Here is a 17317-nt window from a genome sequence, read left to right on the forward strand (position 1 = left end):
TGTGACATTCCCATATCTGTATACATAACATGCTGAAAAATGTGGCAAGTCTCTGTTTCTTCAATTGCATTTTGGGGACTGCTCCCTGTGTTTGATTCCACCTGCTTTCTTTCTCACCCTTCAAACTAATCCTTATTACAAAGAAAATTTTGAACAGTTATGTTAATCTCCAGATTTTTTCTGACAAATATATTCTGCTTGCCTCATGTCTGCAGTATGTTGAAGGGATCTTTTTGTGAGCAGCTATTGTTATGGTAACTGTGTATATTAAAAGCTTAATTCACTTCCCATTAAAATCCTTGGAAAGGCTCATCCTGCTCCAGCATCCAGTGCTTTCTCATACTGCAACATGAGCTAATACCTTCTGAAGAGACTTTGAAAAGTGCATCTTAGCTTTTCTCCTCAAAACAAATTTTGTCATGGATGAAATTTGTGAGTGGAATGGTTTCTGTGTCCCCATATGATTTGCTTGAGGAAAACTAGGTTTCCAGCTTCAGACTGTAATGTGATTTTCGGATAAACTTAATGTTGCAAACTGTAAGAGTTCCTTAATGTTCCTGGCTCCTGTGGTTATTTGCCTTTCAGAGACTTTAAGATTTAATAGTGGTTAAGATATTGTAGAACTATTATGCTACTGGGTTGAATAAACTACCATAAAAGCAGGTAATTCAGGGTACAGTAACTAATGTTAAACTGCGGAGATGGGTATGTTATTTAGAACACATGTTTTTGTAGAAAAATATTGGAAATTAGATTGTTTTGAATAGAATTCACTTTAATTTGATCATCCTTATTGTTTCCACAATTGATCACTGTGAATTTTTTTCTGGTATTTTATTGCCCAAGGATAATAAATGCTTATTTTGTCATTTACTATTGTGTGTGTTATTTTCAGCTAAAGGAACTCTTAGTGAAGACACCATCCGAGTGTTCCTCCAGCAGATCGCTGCCGCTATGCGTATTCTACACAGTAAAGGAATCATTCACAGGGATCTTAAACCACAGAATATTTTATTATCTTATGCCAGCCGTAGGAAGTCAAGCGTCAGTGGCATACGCATCAAAATAGGTCAGTACACTTTACTCTGGTATGAAGGTATATCATCACTATTTGGTTGTTTCCCTGCTCATAGAGTATCTTTGCAGTTAAAACATAGAAGCTGTTTTGGCTGTGTTAGATGTTAAATTGATGTAAATCAGGACAGTGAGCCCAGAATGATCAGCTTTATGTTGTGATGTGGATTTCCAGTGTAAAACATCTCAAGTTATAAAGTCATTTTGGGTCAGCAGAAAAAGGCTGCTGCTAAAAAGCTGATGTTTCTAGTACTAACTGTGTTAACTGGGCACATTTGTAAGCTTTGAAACACTGAGTTTAGCCCATTTCAAAACATCATGCAGGTTTCCAAGCACAATTCTACCTGGGCTTTCTTGTTGTAGACCTTCCCAAGAGTTTTTGAAAGGTTTTAGACATGTAGGTTATAACCTATTTTGTGACAGAAGGAGGTTCAGCATTGTAACTGAGGAGAGCTGTTAGTTGTTAAAGATGCAGTCAAGCTCCAATTTATGAGGAACTTCAGGAGTTTCAGTCTCTCATTGCTCTCTCTGTTATGTGTCCATATAAAAAGACTTTGGTTTTGGCTTGTTTCTTTTTGTGCTTTTCCTTAAGCAAAATCTGAGGTCTGCTCTAACTCAGTCCATCTTCTGAACACCACAGAAGAGACAAAACTTATTTCAGATGCTGTTCCCTATGTGGAAAATTCAGGCATCGGAAGCTTAGTTTCTAGAACTTTTGCCTGCTGTGATTTCACTGAAGCAGATAGTATGCTCATCACTCTTACTGAACCATTTATCTTTAGAAACTGACTTTGATCCTTGCTTACTGATGCCAGACAGCATGTTCTGCAGCTGTGGAGATGGCTGAGCAGCAATTTGTACAAATGATGCCACTGCTGCTTTCTTGTCTTGCTATTTGGAAGATGGTACATTATTCTTTCAGTGTTTAATATAAATTTTGCTGTTCCAAGAAGATGGTTTGTACCTGTTTTCAGCTCTCTTAACTGATAATTGTAGCAGGTTTCAATAAAAGATGATCTTTAGATTATAAACATTTGAGAATTGTCTTTCTTTTTGTTGACAAATGTGTTTCTTTCTATAGCTGACTTTGGTTTTGCTCGTTATCTGCATAACAACATGATGGCAGCAACTTTATGTGGTTCTCCAATGTATATGGTGAGTGATTGCATTTCACTGTTAAAGGCTTAAACATTCTTCTACCAGAACAAATAGTTGACTGCTGGCAGATTGCCAAATGCCTGAGGTTATTTTGGAATCATTAAGGACTGTATATAGTTTTTCTTTCCATACTTTTACTTGTTCCCTTTTATTCTTGTGGTTTAGAGATCATGATTGTTAAAACAAAAAGAAATGTGAAAGACACTGAGTGTTTTTAGTGCTGTTTTCTTAACATGTTCTCTGTGCTTACCCCACACACATACCTTTTCCTTTCTTATAAAACAATTTGGAGTTACTTGCCATTATTTTTTGCTAAGTGGTGGTATTTATTTCAGCACTAAGATGTCTGTCTTTGCGCTGCCACTCCCATGCTATGTGGTCGTGGGAAAATCATTTTTGTTTTCCCTTGTCTTGTTTTTTATGTGTGAAATGGTGATGATGGTATTCCTTGTGAAATCCTTGCTTGTTTATCTACAAGAAGGACTGCATAACCAAGTAAATGCTGCTTACTTTGTGTGTTCCCGTACATGCAGATCATTAGCATCTTTCTTAAGAACATTGGCATTTCTAGTTTTGTATGTTTCTGATACATAACTTTCATTTTAGATAGTGTAATATAATTACCTTTCAAGTAATGATGCAGACTAAAATCCCTTCATTTCCTATTAAATATTTTACTCTTTACAAGTTTATCTTTTAATACCACTCTGACAGAATTATTGTGTAATTCATATTGTAGTGGCTTTGTCTTTTGCTTTGCCTTCTGAGATCTACCTTTACTTTCCAGGCCCCTGAAGTAATTATGTCTCAACATTACGATGCTAAAGCAGATCTGTGGAGCATAGGAACTGTGATTTATCAATGTCTTGTTGGAAAACCACCTTTTCAGGTAACACTTTAATTTCTGTTTCCCTCTTTCTATTACCCTTTACGGTCTCATGGAAATTCCTAGAGCTTTTACTTCCAGGCATGAAAACAGAGGGAAATAGGGATGTTTGAATGCTGGTGCTTGAAATGCCAAATAGCTTGAGGATACCAAGGGAGAAATTGCTTGTGCTTCTTTTCTGACAACAGTGTGTTCAATCCAGGGCAAATGTAGAAGGACACTCATACTGAAATCAGTGCTGTGCTTGGTGTATGTGTGCATAGGTTCAGAAGTTACTGTTAAACTGAGCTTATTAATTAATATACATTTTTGTTTGACAGGCCAATAGTCCTCAAGATTTGAGAATGTTTTATGAAAAGAACAGGAATTTGATTCCGAGGTACGTCACCATGATCTTTCCTGTCACTTATGTTTGTTGACTGAACACTTTTTCCTCTTTGGCAATGCCTGGGATGCAGACAAATATTTTGTGTTGCTGTCTTGATAAGGAAGCAGTATGATAGCAGTGACTCACATTGTGTCTTACCTTCACTACATTGATGAGTTGAGTGTCCTGTACTAAGGCTATGGAGCACGTGTAGTGAAAATTTAGGGACATGGCAGTATGCTGACTTCCTGAAATTTTTGTGAAATTTAATGCGTGTTTAAATTCCTTTTGTTTACAGTATACCTCGAGAAACATCAACTTACCTGTCTGACCTGCTGTTGGGTTTGCTTCAGAGAAACCAAAAAGACAGAATGGACTTTGGTATGTAACTTTTCCTTATGCCCTCTTGGCTTGACGTGTTAGTTGTTTACATGTGACAAAAGCAATTGTCCTCACCTTTCGTCTACAGGCTGTCACATGAAAAATAAAGTGTATTTTTCTTCCATGTTACCATGAAGGAGGCACTGTAATAAGAAACAATCAAAAATCCTCAACACAACAAATAAACATTGTTAGTCAATTACTGACAGTAATAAGTGAAGCATATAAATTATTACTTTGTTGTTGAGAAGTGAAATACAGTTGTGGCCTCCCTCCGTTCTCTTTACTGGTATATCTTAAATTTTGTCAGTAATTTTTGCTATTTTTATTGTTTTATCCAAAATCAGACAGGTATTATATGCCAGGTTATTAATGGTAATTGCTTAAATTAATTTGTTGCACAATTTTTTATTGCAGTTTTATCCCAAATCCCAGGAAATGTTAATCTTAAACATTTAGCTAAATGAAATTAACTTTATATAAAACAATGTGTTTTATATGGAGATTTGTTTTAGCAACAAGGTAGATGATCTATCAAATTTAATTTGTGGGATGGCGAGAGAGAGCCTAAACTTAGAATCTCTTCAGGCTCTGTGTAGATGAGGCAGAGTTCTCTCCTTCCCTTTACCATTAGATCTCGTGATGCTGAGATCCTTGGATGAATTACAACCCTGAGACATGCTCAGTTTCATTTCTGCTCACAAAGGTTCGCACTGCTGTTTAGTTATGCATGCAAGCTTAGTTTTGTTGCAGCACTGAAATGCACAAAGTGGCTCATTCACTTGTGGTCCTCGTGTAGTTGTGAAAAGATTGTATTCTACAGGCTGCAGTGAGAGGAGGATTCAAAAGGTATCTGGGATGTTCAAGCCGTTCCTGATTCTGTTGTTTTAAACTTTCCAATTGCTGATGCTCTGGAAACATCAAACTTTTAAAAATAATTTCAAATTAAAAGCACTGATTCTGGAGTAATTGAATGTTGCTACTTTGATAATCTTGCATGGTTTTTTTTAATGTAGATGTAACATGATTTAAATGCTGTACATAAGAACTTTGTTAGAAATTAGATATAGAAAAAAAAACAACATCTGAATATTTGGTCAAAATGTCACAGGTGACTCTGACAGTATTGGATAAATAGAAGAATTAATGTGTCACAAACATGGATTTTGATTAGTGAATTGAACCCACACTATTGGCATGCTGATCTTCATAGTTTCTTCAAACCTGGGAAATACACTGTAGCATTAGGGTACTATGAGAATGCATTTGTGCTAAGAAAGAAAAACAGAAAGCAGAATGGTAGTGAAGAAAGTCGTGTTTCCCTTGGCTGAGTCGCTTGAAGGGCCTCAAAGGGGCTGCTGTGGAATGTGCTTAGCAAGGGGAGTGAAAGGGAGAGTGTATAACTGAGCCCAGTTGCCTGTTGTTCAAGTAAAAAATAACATTGGAAATCTTGCTTATCTTTTAGTAACATCACGTAGAACAGCAGGTGTTGTAGAAAGGCTCAGAACACCTGATCCTGGTGTTAATCATTATATTGTTCTGGTGTTATTGCTAACCTCCCTCCCCTATCAGTTTGTGGAAGAAAGTGTTGTTGAAGGAAGGAGAGTGCAGACTGCAGGGTTTTTTGAGGTACTGGCTTGTTTTTTTCTTTCTTTCTTTGTCCCCATTGTTATTTGCTTAGGTCTGATAAACAGTGTTGTTTTTCCTCAGCTGTTAGAACATTAAAGCTCACAAAGTTCAGCAGTTAGTTTTTACTCACCATCAATTCTCCCTCATTTAAAGGTCTCATGTTTTAGATGTTTCCATGTGAACTGTTGGCCAACTGGTTACACTAACTCATCCATCTCAGAGTATCCATTTACAACAGAAGTAAACGTTTCTATTGTTCGAACAATAACAAGTTAGCTAATGAAATTGTTCAAGAAAGTGGTGTTTACCCCTTTTTTAAACTGAGCCAGCTGCACAGGTTTCTGTTCTTCCATTGGTAATTTGGAAGGAGAATGGCTGCTGCTCTGTTGTGATCTTCAGCCTTTGAAGGAGTGTCATTAAATTATTTGCAAAAAATAAGCATTGGTTTGTGGGAAAGGCAGAAGTGAAAATACTTTCAATGTTTGATGCGAAAGATGCTTATCATTTTGAAGAGCAAATCAAAACCAAATTACTACCATATTGTACATAGCAAATGTAATTTGTTATGAGTATTGGAATGCCTCTTGTATACATGATCCTTAAGTTCAGTTACAAAATGTCCTTTAGTGATTGTATCTGATTTGTCTTGCTGGCTGTTATTGGAAGTTATTAAATTGATGTCATTTCCTTTCCAAATGCTGTAGCAACATATAACATGGAAGGCTTTAATCTGTTGCAAGCTTTTCATCCTCTGGCTATTGATTGTGGGAAGGCAACCATTTACCACTATTCGCATTATAGTCTAAAAATTGTGTCATTTGTACATCAATTCTCAATGGTGGTTGTTTCTTGTTCTACAGAAGCGTTTTTCAACCACCCATTCCTGGATCATATTTCAGCAGTCAAAAAATGTAAGTTGTTTTGGTTTTTCACTTATTTTTGTAAATGAATGTTGAGGCCTGGCAGAGAATTAAAGTCTGCCATGTTCCTGAGATGCTTCCTTAAGTCTGACTTTTACATTCTACCGAGAGCCTCAGAGTTGAATCTTTTTTAGTACTAAGCTATGCTGACACACAACACTTACTTACTGATTCACATTCCAGCTTCACTTAAAAACCCATGTGTGTTTAAGGATATGTGCTGTTTATAAGTTCATATAAGTGTTTATAGAAGAAAAGTAGCGAGGAAGTGAGTTTGTTTGCAATTCAGGCTTTTAGAATGCTAAACCCATGTTTTTGTTTGGGTTTTCCCCTTTTAGCCTGTCCCGTACCAGTGCCCACATATGCAGGCTCAGTCTCTGGCAGTTCCTGTGGTAGCTCACCTTCCTGCCGTTTTGCTTCTCCTCCAGTAAGTTCCCTTTTTTACAAAACAATCTCTAGAAAATATTTTCTGTAACGCTTGGCCGAGAATTAGCTCTGTAAATTCTTGCACACAGAATAGCTCTCAAGTAAATCATGGTCTTTTTCTAGAAAAACTCTTAATGTTTCGGTTCTGTCTTGCTTCTTGTGTTGTACTTTATGGATGTTTTTTGTTGTTGTTTGTTGTTCTAAAGACTTAAAACATGATCCAAAATGTAAAATTCCGTTGCTTATTTGGCCTACGCTGGTGATAATTCCTACTTCAGAGGCTTTATTCAAGCAATTTAACCTTATGAATCAATAGATTTGTAGCAGAGGTTTCTTACTCCTCCCTCCCTGCTTCAGTCTCTTCCGGACATGCAGCATGTTCAAGAAGAAAACCTTTCTTCCCCTCCATTGGGTCCTCCCAACTATCTTCAAGTGTCTAAGGACTCTGCGAGTACCAGTAGCAAGAACTCTTCCTGTGATACAGATGACTTTGTTCTTGTCCCACACAACATCGCTTCAGACCACTCCTGTAAGAACCTTCCCTATTTTTATAGTTTAAAATGTTTTTCACTGATCGCATGTCTTTGTCTTGCTACTGTTTGTCTCTCTTTTCTCTAAATATGTCTCAGTTCATATTGGATCTAATTTATTCAGTTTTATTTACTTTTTGAAGGAAGACTGTTTGGTATTTGACCATGTCCAACTGGGACATTTTTATCTGCAACTGAGTGACCAGATACGCCAAAGGTTTAAGTAATGCCCATTTTGAGTCATGGGCTATGCTGGGCTTTGCCAGTAGAACATTTGTTGTAGGTCACATTTGAGGCATTTTCTAACGTAAAACAACTTATAGAAAAGTTTTATGTGTTTACACAAGTTTGTCAGAGGTGTTTATTCTTATATCAGTAATATTGAGGAGGTTGTTTTTAAGATTCTGCCTCATGATGTGGCTTTTCAGTGTGTTCTTCTTTTTGCTGTAGATGATATGCCATTGGGAGCAGCTGGCAGGCGGGCTTCAAGCGAGTTCTTGATGTGTGGAGGGTAGGTGTGCTAAACTTCATCCAAAAAAAGTCTCATGTTCTAAAATGGGTACTGTAGCTGTAGAAGATGTTGCTGGGGTTTTTTGGCATTTGATGGGTTTACATAGCTGTGAGTGAACTAAAGATTAATACAGCAAGTTGAATTTAATATGAATATGTAAACAGCTTAAATCCAGAAAGCTTTGCTGCAAAGCAGGTAGTTTCTCTGATGTGAAGAACAGCCTTTTGACAGCATTTCTTGTTTTCGCAGTCAATCACCATTAACTATTTCTGGAAGCTCAGGAACTGTACAGAAACCATCCTCAACCTCTTCTCGGAGTACTGCTTCTGGCACAACTAACAGGTGAGTGATGAAGGCTTAGTGTTTCCTTCTTTAAATACAGATTCTTTATTACTGTATGTTTGATTGCTGCAGCAAACTGAGTTGATATGGCTACACGTAATTCATTGTAGTGGTAATGGCTGCAAAACTGACTTCTGGTTCAGATACACCCCAAAAAGATTTCCTTGATGAAAGTGAGCGCTATTCCATTTGATTGTAGTTTGAACTGTCTAAAAGCAGAAACTTCAGAGACAGAATTAATTTGTCCTTTTTGTGTGATGGAGCACAGCATGTTCCTGGTGTAGTGAGTCAAGATGTTAAATGTAGTTTACTTTTCAGGAAGTAGTTGTGAGAAAAGAGGAATTTAAAGCTCATTTTGCAATGGGTTTGTGTCTCGTGCATAGATTGTCTTGTGCTTAATACTTGCTTGCCGGGGTATGGCTTCTGTGAAAGCATTTACTGTGGATTTCACATCTGTGGCTTGCAAGATACTGAAGAAGCTACATGAAACATGTCTTGCAGCTTTTTAGTTGGCAAGGCTATTAACAAGGGCCCTTTCTGCCTCACTGCAGACCGACTTTCTAATAGTTTGAAATGAATTTCATCCGTAGTGCCTGATATCTTTTGTGTATTACATTGGAAGCTTGATTCTGATGTTCAGCTATTTATGTAAAGCTAAACAGAAGGTGTAGATTTGACTAAGCAATAAACTTCATAATGTTTTCAATACAAAATAGAGGGTGAGTGACTAAATGGGGAATAAAGCTATTACATTGGGTGTATTTTTGGCTTGCACTACTACTAGGGGGCTGAAAGTCAGCATTATTTGTGTAGAAATGCTTGTCACAAGATAAGTTTGCTACTTTGCACTGATCTTTTTGCAGTTTGTGAAAAAACTGCTGACATGGGCTATCCATGGAGCTGTGGTCTTACATTGTGTGTTTAAGGGCAAATAATCTGAATAGTTTGGTTGTGAAGATCCATTTGCTCTGGATTGACCATTTACAAAAGAAAAGTGCATTGTAATTTTTTATTTTAAGTTGTTACTCATCCCAGTTTCTAGAATTGCAGGTATTATGAAAATATGCAAGTTACATTTTCTGCATGTTACTAAGTTAAGAGCTGAATGGTTTGTGGTTAGAGACAGGTGCCTGCTGGTCTTATTTTCAGTGGCTGTATTACAACAGTTTGACTTAGTTATTGGTTGAATAAATGCAGTAACTGACTGCTTGGCATGTCATCTCAAGGCGGCAGTGTGTGTATCTAATATCTACCAGATGCTTTGGTTTTTGGTTATTTTTTGCTGTGAAACGTTCTTTCATAGCATGTGATTTTTTTTTCTGAATGTTATGCGCTGCAAAACAGTGAATTTTTCTGATTAGCTGATGAAACTCTATGAATCGTATCCATAATTAAGCTGCTCTGTGGCAAGTAGAGGAAGCTGAGATGCTTCTCAGGCTCCAGGCAGAATAAGTGGAGGCAGTTCATTCCTCTGTGGTTAATTCCTGCTTTTATTCTCTGTGCTGACAAACTTAGTGAGTATGGATTTAAAATCAGTGTTACTCATGAGGCTGTGAAAAAGTGTTGGTGCAGATTAATTCAGATGTGTTCAAGCTGGCTTTCAGCTTATTCAGTATCTAGGAACTGGGTGGCAATAAAAGGACAAATTGTTTTCTTTTGCTAAGGGAGAACTGTGTGCATTAGGAAGTTGTAATTCATTCTCAGAGGTCGCAAAGGGAGTATGACAGAGTCATAAATCCAGATTTCTGTTCAGCTGTATCCACATAGTGGTGTAACCACTTGTTTTCTAGAGCTCGTGGTAGAACTTTTTCCATATCTCCTCTGAGAATCACTGACCTTTGCCTTTCTATTCTCTGAAGTGTTGATCAATACAGGGCCAGATACTGAGCTGATTATCTTCCAAAAAGTCCTTGACTTTGAAATTCTTTTTGTCTAAATCTTTTAAAAGTGTTGGTAACTGATTACACTGTGGCGGTTTCATTCCCTTATCTGGCAGTACACTGAGGTGAGCCGGGTCACTGACACATAGTTGAACTTGGGTAATACTAATCTGCAGTTTGCGTCTGTGGATTAATGTTCAGGTGTGTGGTTCTGGTCGTTTTGTCAGGGGTTGGTTACATAACATGTTTTCTTTTTGTGAGTTCATTCTGTCTCATGGGATATCTCTGTGCTTTAGTGGCTTTTGTACACATTCCAGCCCTGCTGCTGAACTTCCTGTCCTTAGTGCAGAGGGTTTTCCTAGAACGCTATTTTGAAGCGTGGTAAACAGAGCAGGCGGATTGGCAGGAAGGCAAAGGAATCTGTAGATTGCTGTGATGCATAACAAAGTGTGCAGCACTTTCAGCCTGTGTAAGAAAGGCAGTTAGTAACAAACAGTTCTCAGCTGCCTTCTGTGAAGTGCCGGAGCTAGAGATCAGGCAATAAGATCATGCTGCATGCAGGGAGCATTGAGTCAGATTTTCCGTTTCCCAGATTTTTCTTGAAATATTGAGGATGGTCCAATTCAGTGAAAGACCTGCCTACCTCTGTTCACCTCCTCTCTTTGTACCTTCCAACTTCAGGCATTGCCAGCCTTCTGTATCCCCTCGCAGCGAAACAGCACCTATCCCAGTTCCTACTCAGCTACGGAATTACCAGCGTATAGAACAGAACCTCTCCTCTACTGCCAGCCCCGTGTCAAACCCCCACGGATCACCAAGGTGAGTTTTCAAACTCCTTTCCTTTGGTTCTAGTTAGTGTTTGTACCCTAACAGATGTCCATGCTTTCTTGTGTCACTTTTTTCCCAACACAGCACCATAATAGAGGGGCATTTTAATGAGAAATAATAGTCTTTGTTGAATGGGCAGTTGACATTTTTCAGTAAAACAAAATGAACTTGTTCCTTTGCTCAAATGCAATGCGAGAAGATAAAAAGATGAAGTTTTGCTCTTTTTGGCTTCTCTTTGTGTAATATGTGGTGTCACATCATATACTAGAAAGTCAGTAATAAGTTGGGTTCTGTTTTCACGCATGCAGAGATGAGTTGAATGCATTGTTTTGTCAAATATCAAGGAAACAATTTTTTTGCATGCTAATTAACTAGCTTGTCTTAATACAAAGCTCCAGTGTGCTAGACTTATTCTATGCCTCACAATCAACAGAACGGGGATGGTAAATGTCAAAGACTCAGGAACAGACTGCTGAGAACTCTGGAGTTCTTTACAAAAACACAATTCCTTCCTTTTTTTTTTTTTTTTTTAAACTTCTATTTTCATGATCTGATTTTGCAGTTATTTCTACACTTGAGAAAGTGCCTTTCTCTAAAATATCTCTTGGCAGTGACTGAACTTTATACCAAGTCTAATACTTAAAACTTTGTTATAATCTTTACTGTAAATTCCTTCCTTTTCCTACCATAAAGATGAGCATTTACCTCAATGTGTGTCACTCAGTAGTAAAATTCAGAATTTCATGTCTGAATATCAGGAATCCATGTCCTCAGAGAGAACTGTTTAAAGTTTCTCCATTTAATAGGCAGAATGCTGTGACTTAGTTTATTTTTGTTCTAAAAAAGGGCAGCAAAACCTCAGTATGAACAAAGGGAATGGTATCTTGTTTTCAGAATGGGAGGCTTAACATATTAGCTTAATAAGCCTCAATTTCAAAGCTTTCTGTTTAAATATCAGTGTTGTTTGTTATATGTTGTTTCTTAAAATTGATCGTTATACTCCTATGGGAATTCAGAACCTTATCTCAGGAAACAACAGTTGCTACAGTGTGTTAAACAACTACTTTCTTTTTTTCTTTTCTTTTTTTAAGAGCTGGGGTTGTGAGGCGCTCAAATACCAGCCCAATGGGCTTCATGAAGATGGGCTCCTGTTCTCCAATACCAGCTGACACTGCGCAGGGCGTTGGGCGTAGGTTATCCACAGGATCTTCAAGACCGTATTCTCCTTCGCCACTAGGTAAGCTCCAGTTCTAATTCTTACTCATTCTTAGTAATTAGTGAGAATTTAGGTGGAGCAGTAATCCAGAAAACAAATTCTTGTTTAAAGCTTAAACTAAAATTTGCCCAAATAGATCATAGAATCATGTAGATTGGGAAAGGCCTTCAAGATAGTTGAACCATCAGCCTGACCAGATCTCATCACTAAACCACATCCCTTAGTACCACGTTTACATGTCTCTTAAACATCTCCATGGCTGGGGGGCCACCATTTCCCTGTACAGCCCATTCCTGTATACTTATTTGTATAATAAGTATAATTTGTATAATTTGTATAATAAGTACAAAAATACTTATTTGATCACCCTCTCTTTTAAGAAATGTGTAGGTGAAGTATAAAGCATAACTTCACACTTTGCTTTTATTTATTTAGTTGGAACTATACCTGAGCAGCTCGGACACTGTTGTTGTGGACAGCTTCAAGGACATGAGTCTAGGAGCAGAAACTTCTCAGGTAAGAGACTTTAGACAATAATGCAACCAGTACAGTTTGGATTAAACCTTGGTAAGCTGTGCACTGAGTTTCTGCAGAAAGGGATGAAATGGGATAGATGAGATTATAATGAATGATCATAACATGTTCCTCAGAATCTGATTTTGATAGACCAGCATTCTCATGCCAGCACTTAGAAAAGGAAAGAACTACCAGTGTACAGTGTATGGCGTGTTCTCATCACTACCTTAGGGAATTGCCAGGAATCTGATGTTTGTATTGTTAAGCTTTGAGTGAGCTTTGCAAGTTGTACAGGGTAGGAGGGTACTTATACTGCACACACAACTTAGATGCAAGCACTTCTTTGTCTAGAATACAAGATATGCTCTTTATTTTAACCTTTTAAGAAATAGTGTTTAAACTACAATGTGTATTATTTTTCCTGCTTTGATGCTTCCAAAATTCTCCGGAGGTAATAACCTTCATTTCTTGGAGTTTATATTTCAAATATCTGGACATTAAATAAGTTTTATGACATGTCTTAAAAATGTCTCTCGTAATTGTTATGTCCCTGGCAATCTCAACAAAAGACAAGGAATGAGTAAAGCCTCAGATTTGAAATAGTCTCTTGTATTTTAAAAGAAAAATAAAAAAGCTTAGGGGAAAATGAAGAGAAAACAAAGCAGTGTGTGCTCTTTTGTTCCATCTTGTGGGATAGCTCTGTTTTTGTGTCTCTAAGTATATTTAATGTTTCTTTTCTTTGTTTCCTGCAATCTATTCCTATTTGATTTTATTGTTTCTTAATTTCCAGTGACTGCAGTGTTATTTCTGTTTGTAAAATACCACAAATTGCAGCATGTCTGCTTTTCAGCATTTAAATGGGTAATTTGTTTTTGCTTCAGGGTAAAGTGAGATCATCTGTACAGAGATTTTCTAGGGACTAAAGATGTCTGTCTTAATACAGCTTCTGAACTAATTGAGTTACCCTTTGCCACTGGCAGCAAAGGAGAGAGTCTGAATTCAGTAGTCTACCCAGTGGTGGGAATGGCATTAGAACAGCAACCAGGGAAATTTAAGGCTGCCTTTAAAACAACAGCTGGAAAGTTTAAATCTTCAGCTGGCAATATAGTTACTGCATTTTATTCCTGTTTTAAATGGAGACTGGTGAATGTCGCTTCAGACTGTCTGTGGGACAGTAGAGTAGACTGGAATATTCTGCTGGAGCTTCGGGCAGAAAGTCAATACTAAAGCACACTGTTTAAATGGAGAGGAATGGAATCAAAATGGCTTATATTCAAAGTCTAACTACCAAGAGCAAAAGCTTAAGAAGGTTACAAAATGTAGCTTAACAGCTGGGCACTTACTGAGCAAACTGCAAGAACTTTGAGATTGGCTCTACTTCACAAATATATGCTTGAAGAACAATCTTGGAAGGTTGCCTTGGCCAGCTCTTGAGAATTTTGCATACTAAGTCATGGTACAGCCTAGGAACGAATAGTTAGAATAGTTTAAACTTTGCCATTTTTGTTTCAAGGCAAGTGGAATTTTTTTCACTTCAGTGTCAGGTCTTTGAAGTTACAGTGGTATATATTTTATCTGGAAAGCTGTGACCGCAGAGCTGAAGTCTTATGTGTTATTTGTAACTGCACCGTTCCTCTTCTTGAAACTTAAAAATACCACAAGGAAGAGATACCATTTTAATCAAATACTGGATTCTTTATATTGAAAGATGAAGGGAGAACCTTTTGGGTAGACAAGATGTTCATAGGAGTGTTTCCCTAAAGTTCTCTGCTTACATGTTTGACTATAGTTCTTCCATTTGATTTTCTTTATGTGAAACTTTGCATTCATACTGAAGTGTGGACTTTCTTTGTACATAAGGAGCTTTCAAAAAACATGATCTGACAACCTAAAAATAAATGACTGCCCTAAGTAATGATCCCAAAATGTTTCATTTGAATAATTTGTTTAAGGTTTTTGCTTTTTAATACCTATTTTTCTTAAAGAAACGGTGAGAGAAGCAGCTTTTTATGTCTGCAGATCAAATTATTACAAACAAAAAGGATTCGTTAACATGCAGCATTGTATTCATGTGTTGTTTACAAGAATGCAATTGCAATACTTGAGAACCTCTTTTCAATCTAGATTCTTGGTGGCTGTGCTTGAAATTTTAGCATTGGTTATGCCATTCCTGCTGAATCCAACAACTTTATTTGTCTTGATGTAGGTTGCCAGAGGTACTGCAGCTGCCAGTACAGCTGTCACCCTGCAATCTTGCCTCTTTGGCAGCTTGAATATGAGTGTTGTCTCATCAAGTGTATGTAGCCCTAGTCCATATAGTCAACATGATAAATCCATTCTGTTTGCCATTTAGTGAGCTGATAATCAAACATGTATCTCAGTAGAGCATCCCCACCTCCTTCCAGATTAATGATCTCTAGTATCTTTGAGTTTGGTTGATATGTTTCCAAGAACTGCATGTAGAAATCTTTTTAATTGTTTTTCATTCCTACAGGTTCTCCAATACCACCATCTCAGTCTCCACAGTCACTTCTGATGGGAGCCAGGTTACAAAGTGCACCTACTCTCACAGATATTTACCAAAACAAGCAGAAGCTCAGAAAGCAACATTCAGACCCAGTATGCCCGTCCTATGCTGGGTACGGATACAGTCATTCTCCACAACCAAGTAGGCCAGGTAGCCTGGGAACATCACCCACCAAGCACATGGGATCATCACCGAGGAGTTCAGACTGGCTGTTCAAAACTCCATTACCAACGATCATTGGTTCTCCAACTAAGGTTGGTTAAGTTTACCACTGTTTGTAAAATACGAAGTGGTAGCACCTCATTGGGAATGGTTTCAGATGTGTTAACCTTATGGTTTTTGTTGGTGGTGGTTTGTTGTTTTTTTTCTAATATATTCTTGGTTTTTTTATTCTTTAAGGCAACAGCTCCTTTCAAAATACCTAAAACACAAGCATCCTCAAACTTGCTGGCCTTGGCTAATCGACAGGGATCTGTAGATGCTCCATTGCAGCCTAAAGACATCAATGAACCAAGGGATTTTGCACACTTTCACTCGACACAAGGAAGTGAAAAGCATGCGGGAGAGCAGCACAGTAAAGCTACATTTGGCAGGTAGGCATTGCAGTATTTATGACCTGGAAAGCAGAGTAAGTAATTTGAGAGAAGAATGTACATTCCATGCTGTGAGGAGATGCTGATATTTAGTATATACAACAAACTTTTTGTACTGCATATAAATATTGCAGAGACTTCCTGAAGCACTTTCTGTTATCTAGTTTGTTATCTAGTCCCTTTTTGTTTTGATCATCTGACTGTGCAAGTCGCATCAACTCTCAGAAGTCTGTTTAGTTTTGCTTCAAAAGTATATATATGGAAAATTGGCAATATTCATTTTTAAGATGAAAGGGTTCCTCTATATTTATCTCTATCTCAGTATGTCCATGATTAACAATGAGGTTTCCAGTCATTTTGTACTACTGTTGAAAGCTTCACTGTAACAAATACCAAGAATCTGCTGCAAATTAAGAAAATTTTACCCTAATTTTTTATTGAACGTGCATGTTTTTTCTGCCTAGATCTGTTAGTACTGGGAAGCTATCAGATCAACAGGTAAAGACTAACCTCGGTGGCCAGTTATACCAAGGCAGTACAGACAGCCTGAATACAGAGCGACCAATGGATACAGGTAAGGAACAGAGGGATGTATTTCAGTGGTCCATATATAGTATAGATTTTTTTCAGCCAACCAGATAGTTTTGTTTCCAACTTCAGTTGTTGGGTGAGGCACTTAAGCTTTTTTAATTATTATATGTTCCAGTTCTTTAATATCACTTTTAAAATAAGGGAGACGAGCAAGCATCAATTTCTGTGTTAAGTAAGAAATATTGTTGCGTCGTGGATTGGCTACAGGGTTTTGTTTTTCAGTACATTTGTGGCTGTTTCACTTCCTAATTCCTACTTGTTTTCATCTGAAAGTCAGCTTAGGTAATTCTGGTTCTTTTTTCTTTACTTTGTTACCTTCTCCTTCCTCTCCCCAAACTGCGAATACCTTGCCACAAATGGCCAACAGGAGATCTGGTTCTGAGCAGTTGGAAGGAGTTCTGCAGACAGGGCTGTAGTCTTTAGACCTGCCAGACCTGTCTTCAGAGTTTTTCTGTTGCAGCTTTTGCTGCAGGACTGATGTCACTTGACTTGTTTTTTTTTTCACTGTCAGAACTCCTTACTAGAACAAGTCTTGGATCTACATGTATGTTGTCTTGCAGTACTCTAGTTTTCTATATATAATTGCTAGTCTGCAATTGCATGTAATCGGGACTAACTTGTGAAAATTTTCTCTTCCAGCCCCAGCAGGGGCCTATGGCATTGCAGTGGCACCTCCCTCCATGGGAAGTGGGGCAGGTTCCCGGGCTGTCATGTTTACTGTTGGGTCCCCTCCAAGCAGTGCCACCCCTCCTACCTGCACCCATATGGTCCTCAGAACAAGAACCACCTCAGGTAAGTCTTCCTGCTGATGGCTGTTGTCAAACATTGTTCAGACTTGCCCATCTCTTGGCAGCAGTAACTTGCTTGCTGCCTTGCACAACAGGTCCTCTGGGCCATACAAGAAAAAGCACTCTGAAAGAGTTGAGATGTACATTAGATTTC

At 37.9% G+C, this 17317-nt stretch overlaps 1 protein-coding gene across 1 annotated transcript in view; it reads left to right on the forward strand.

Annotated features, from left to right (window-relative positions):
• Positions 1-17317, forward strand: part of ULK2 (unc-51 like autophagy activating kinase 2) — a 36941-nt gene that overhangs the window by 13084 nt on the left and 6540 nt on the right. Inside the window, exons 6-22 of the mRNA XM_015880366.2 lie at positions 896-1069; positions 2156-2229; positions 3020-3121; positions 3439-3497; positions 3784-3866; positions 6356-6406; positions 6754-6842; positions 7199-7370; positions 7822-7882; positions 8132-8224; positions 10786-10923; positions 12024-12169; positions 12584-12664; positions 15159-15445; positions 15591-15784; positions 16249-16358; positions 17015-17167. Of these exons, the coding sequence (XP_015735852.1) occupies positions 896-1069; positions 2156-2229; positions 3020-3121; positions 3439-3497; positions 3784-3866; positions 6356-6406; positions 6754-6842; positions 7199-7370; positions 7822-7882; positions 8132-8224; positions 10786-10923; positions 12024-12169; positions 12584-12664; positions 15159-15445; positions 15591-15784; positions 16249-16358; positions 17015-17167 (2067 nt within the window). The remainder of the gene's footprint in view (positions 1-895; positions 1070-2155; positions 2230-3019; positions 3122-3438; positions 3498-3783; positions 3867-6355; positions 6407-6753; positions 6843-7198; positions 7371-7821; positions 7883-8131; positions 8225-10785; positions 10924-12023; positions 12170-12583; positions 12665-15158; positions 15446-15590; positions 15785-16248; positions 16359-17014; positions 17168-17317) is intronic.

The sequence above is a fragment of the Coturnix japonica genome, chromosome 19 (assembly GCF_001577835.2).
Source record: "Coturnix japonica isolate 7356 chromosome 19, Coturnix japonica 2.1, whole genome shotgun sequence".
NCBI classification, from domain to species: Eukaryota; Metazoa; Chordata; class Aves; order Galliformes; family Phasianidae; genus Coturnix; species Coturnix japonica.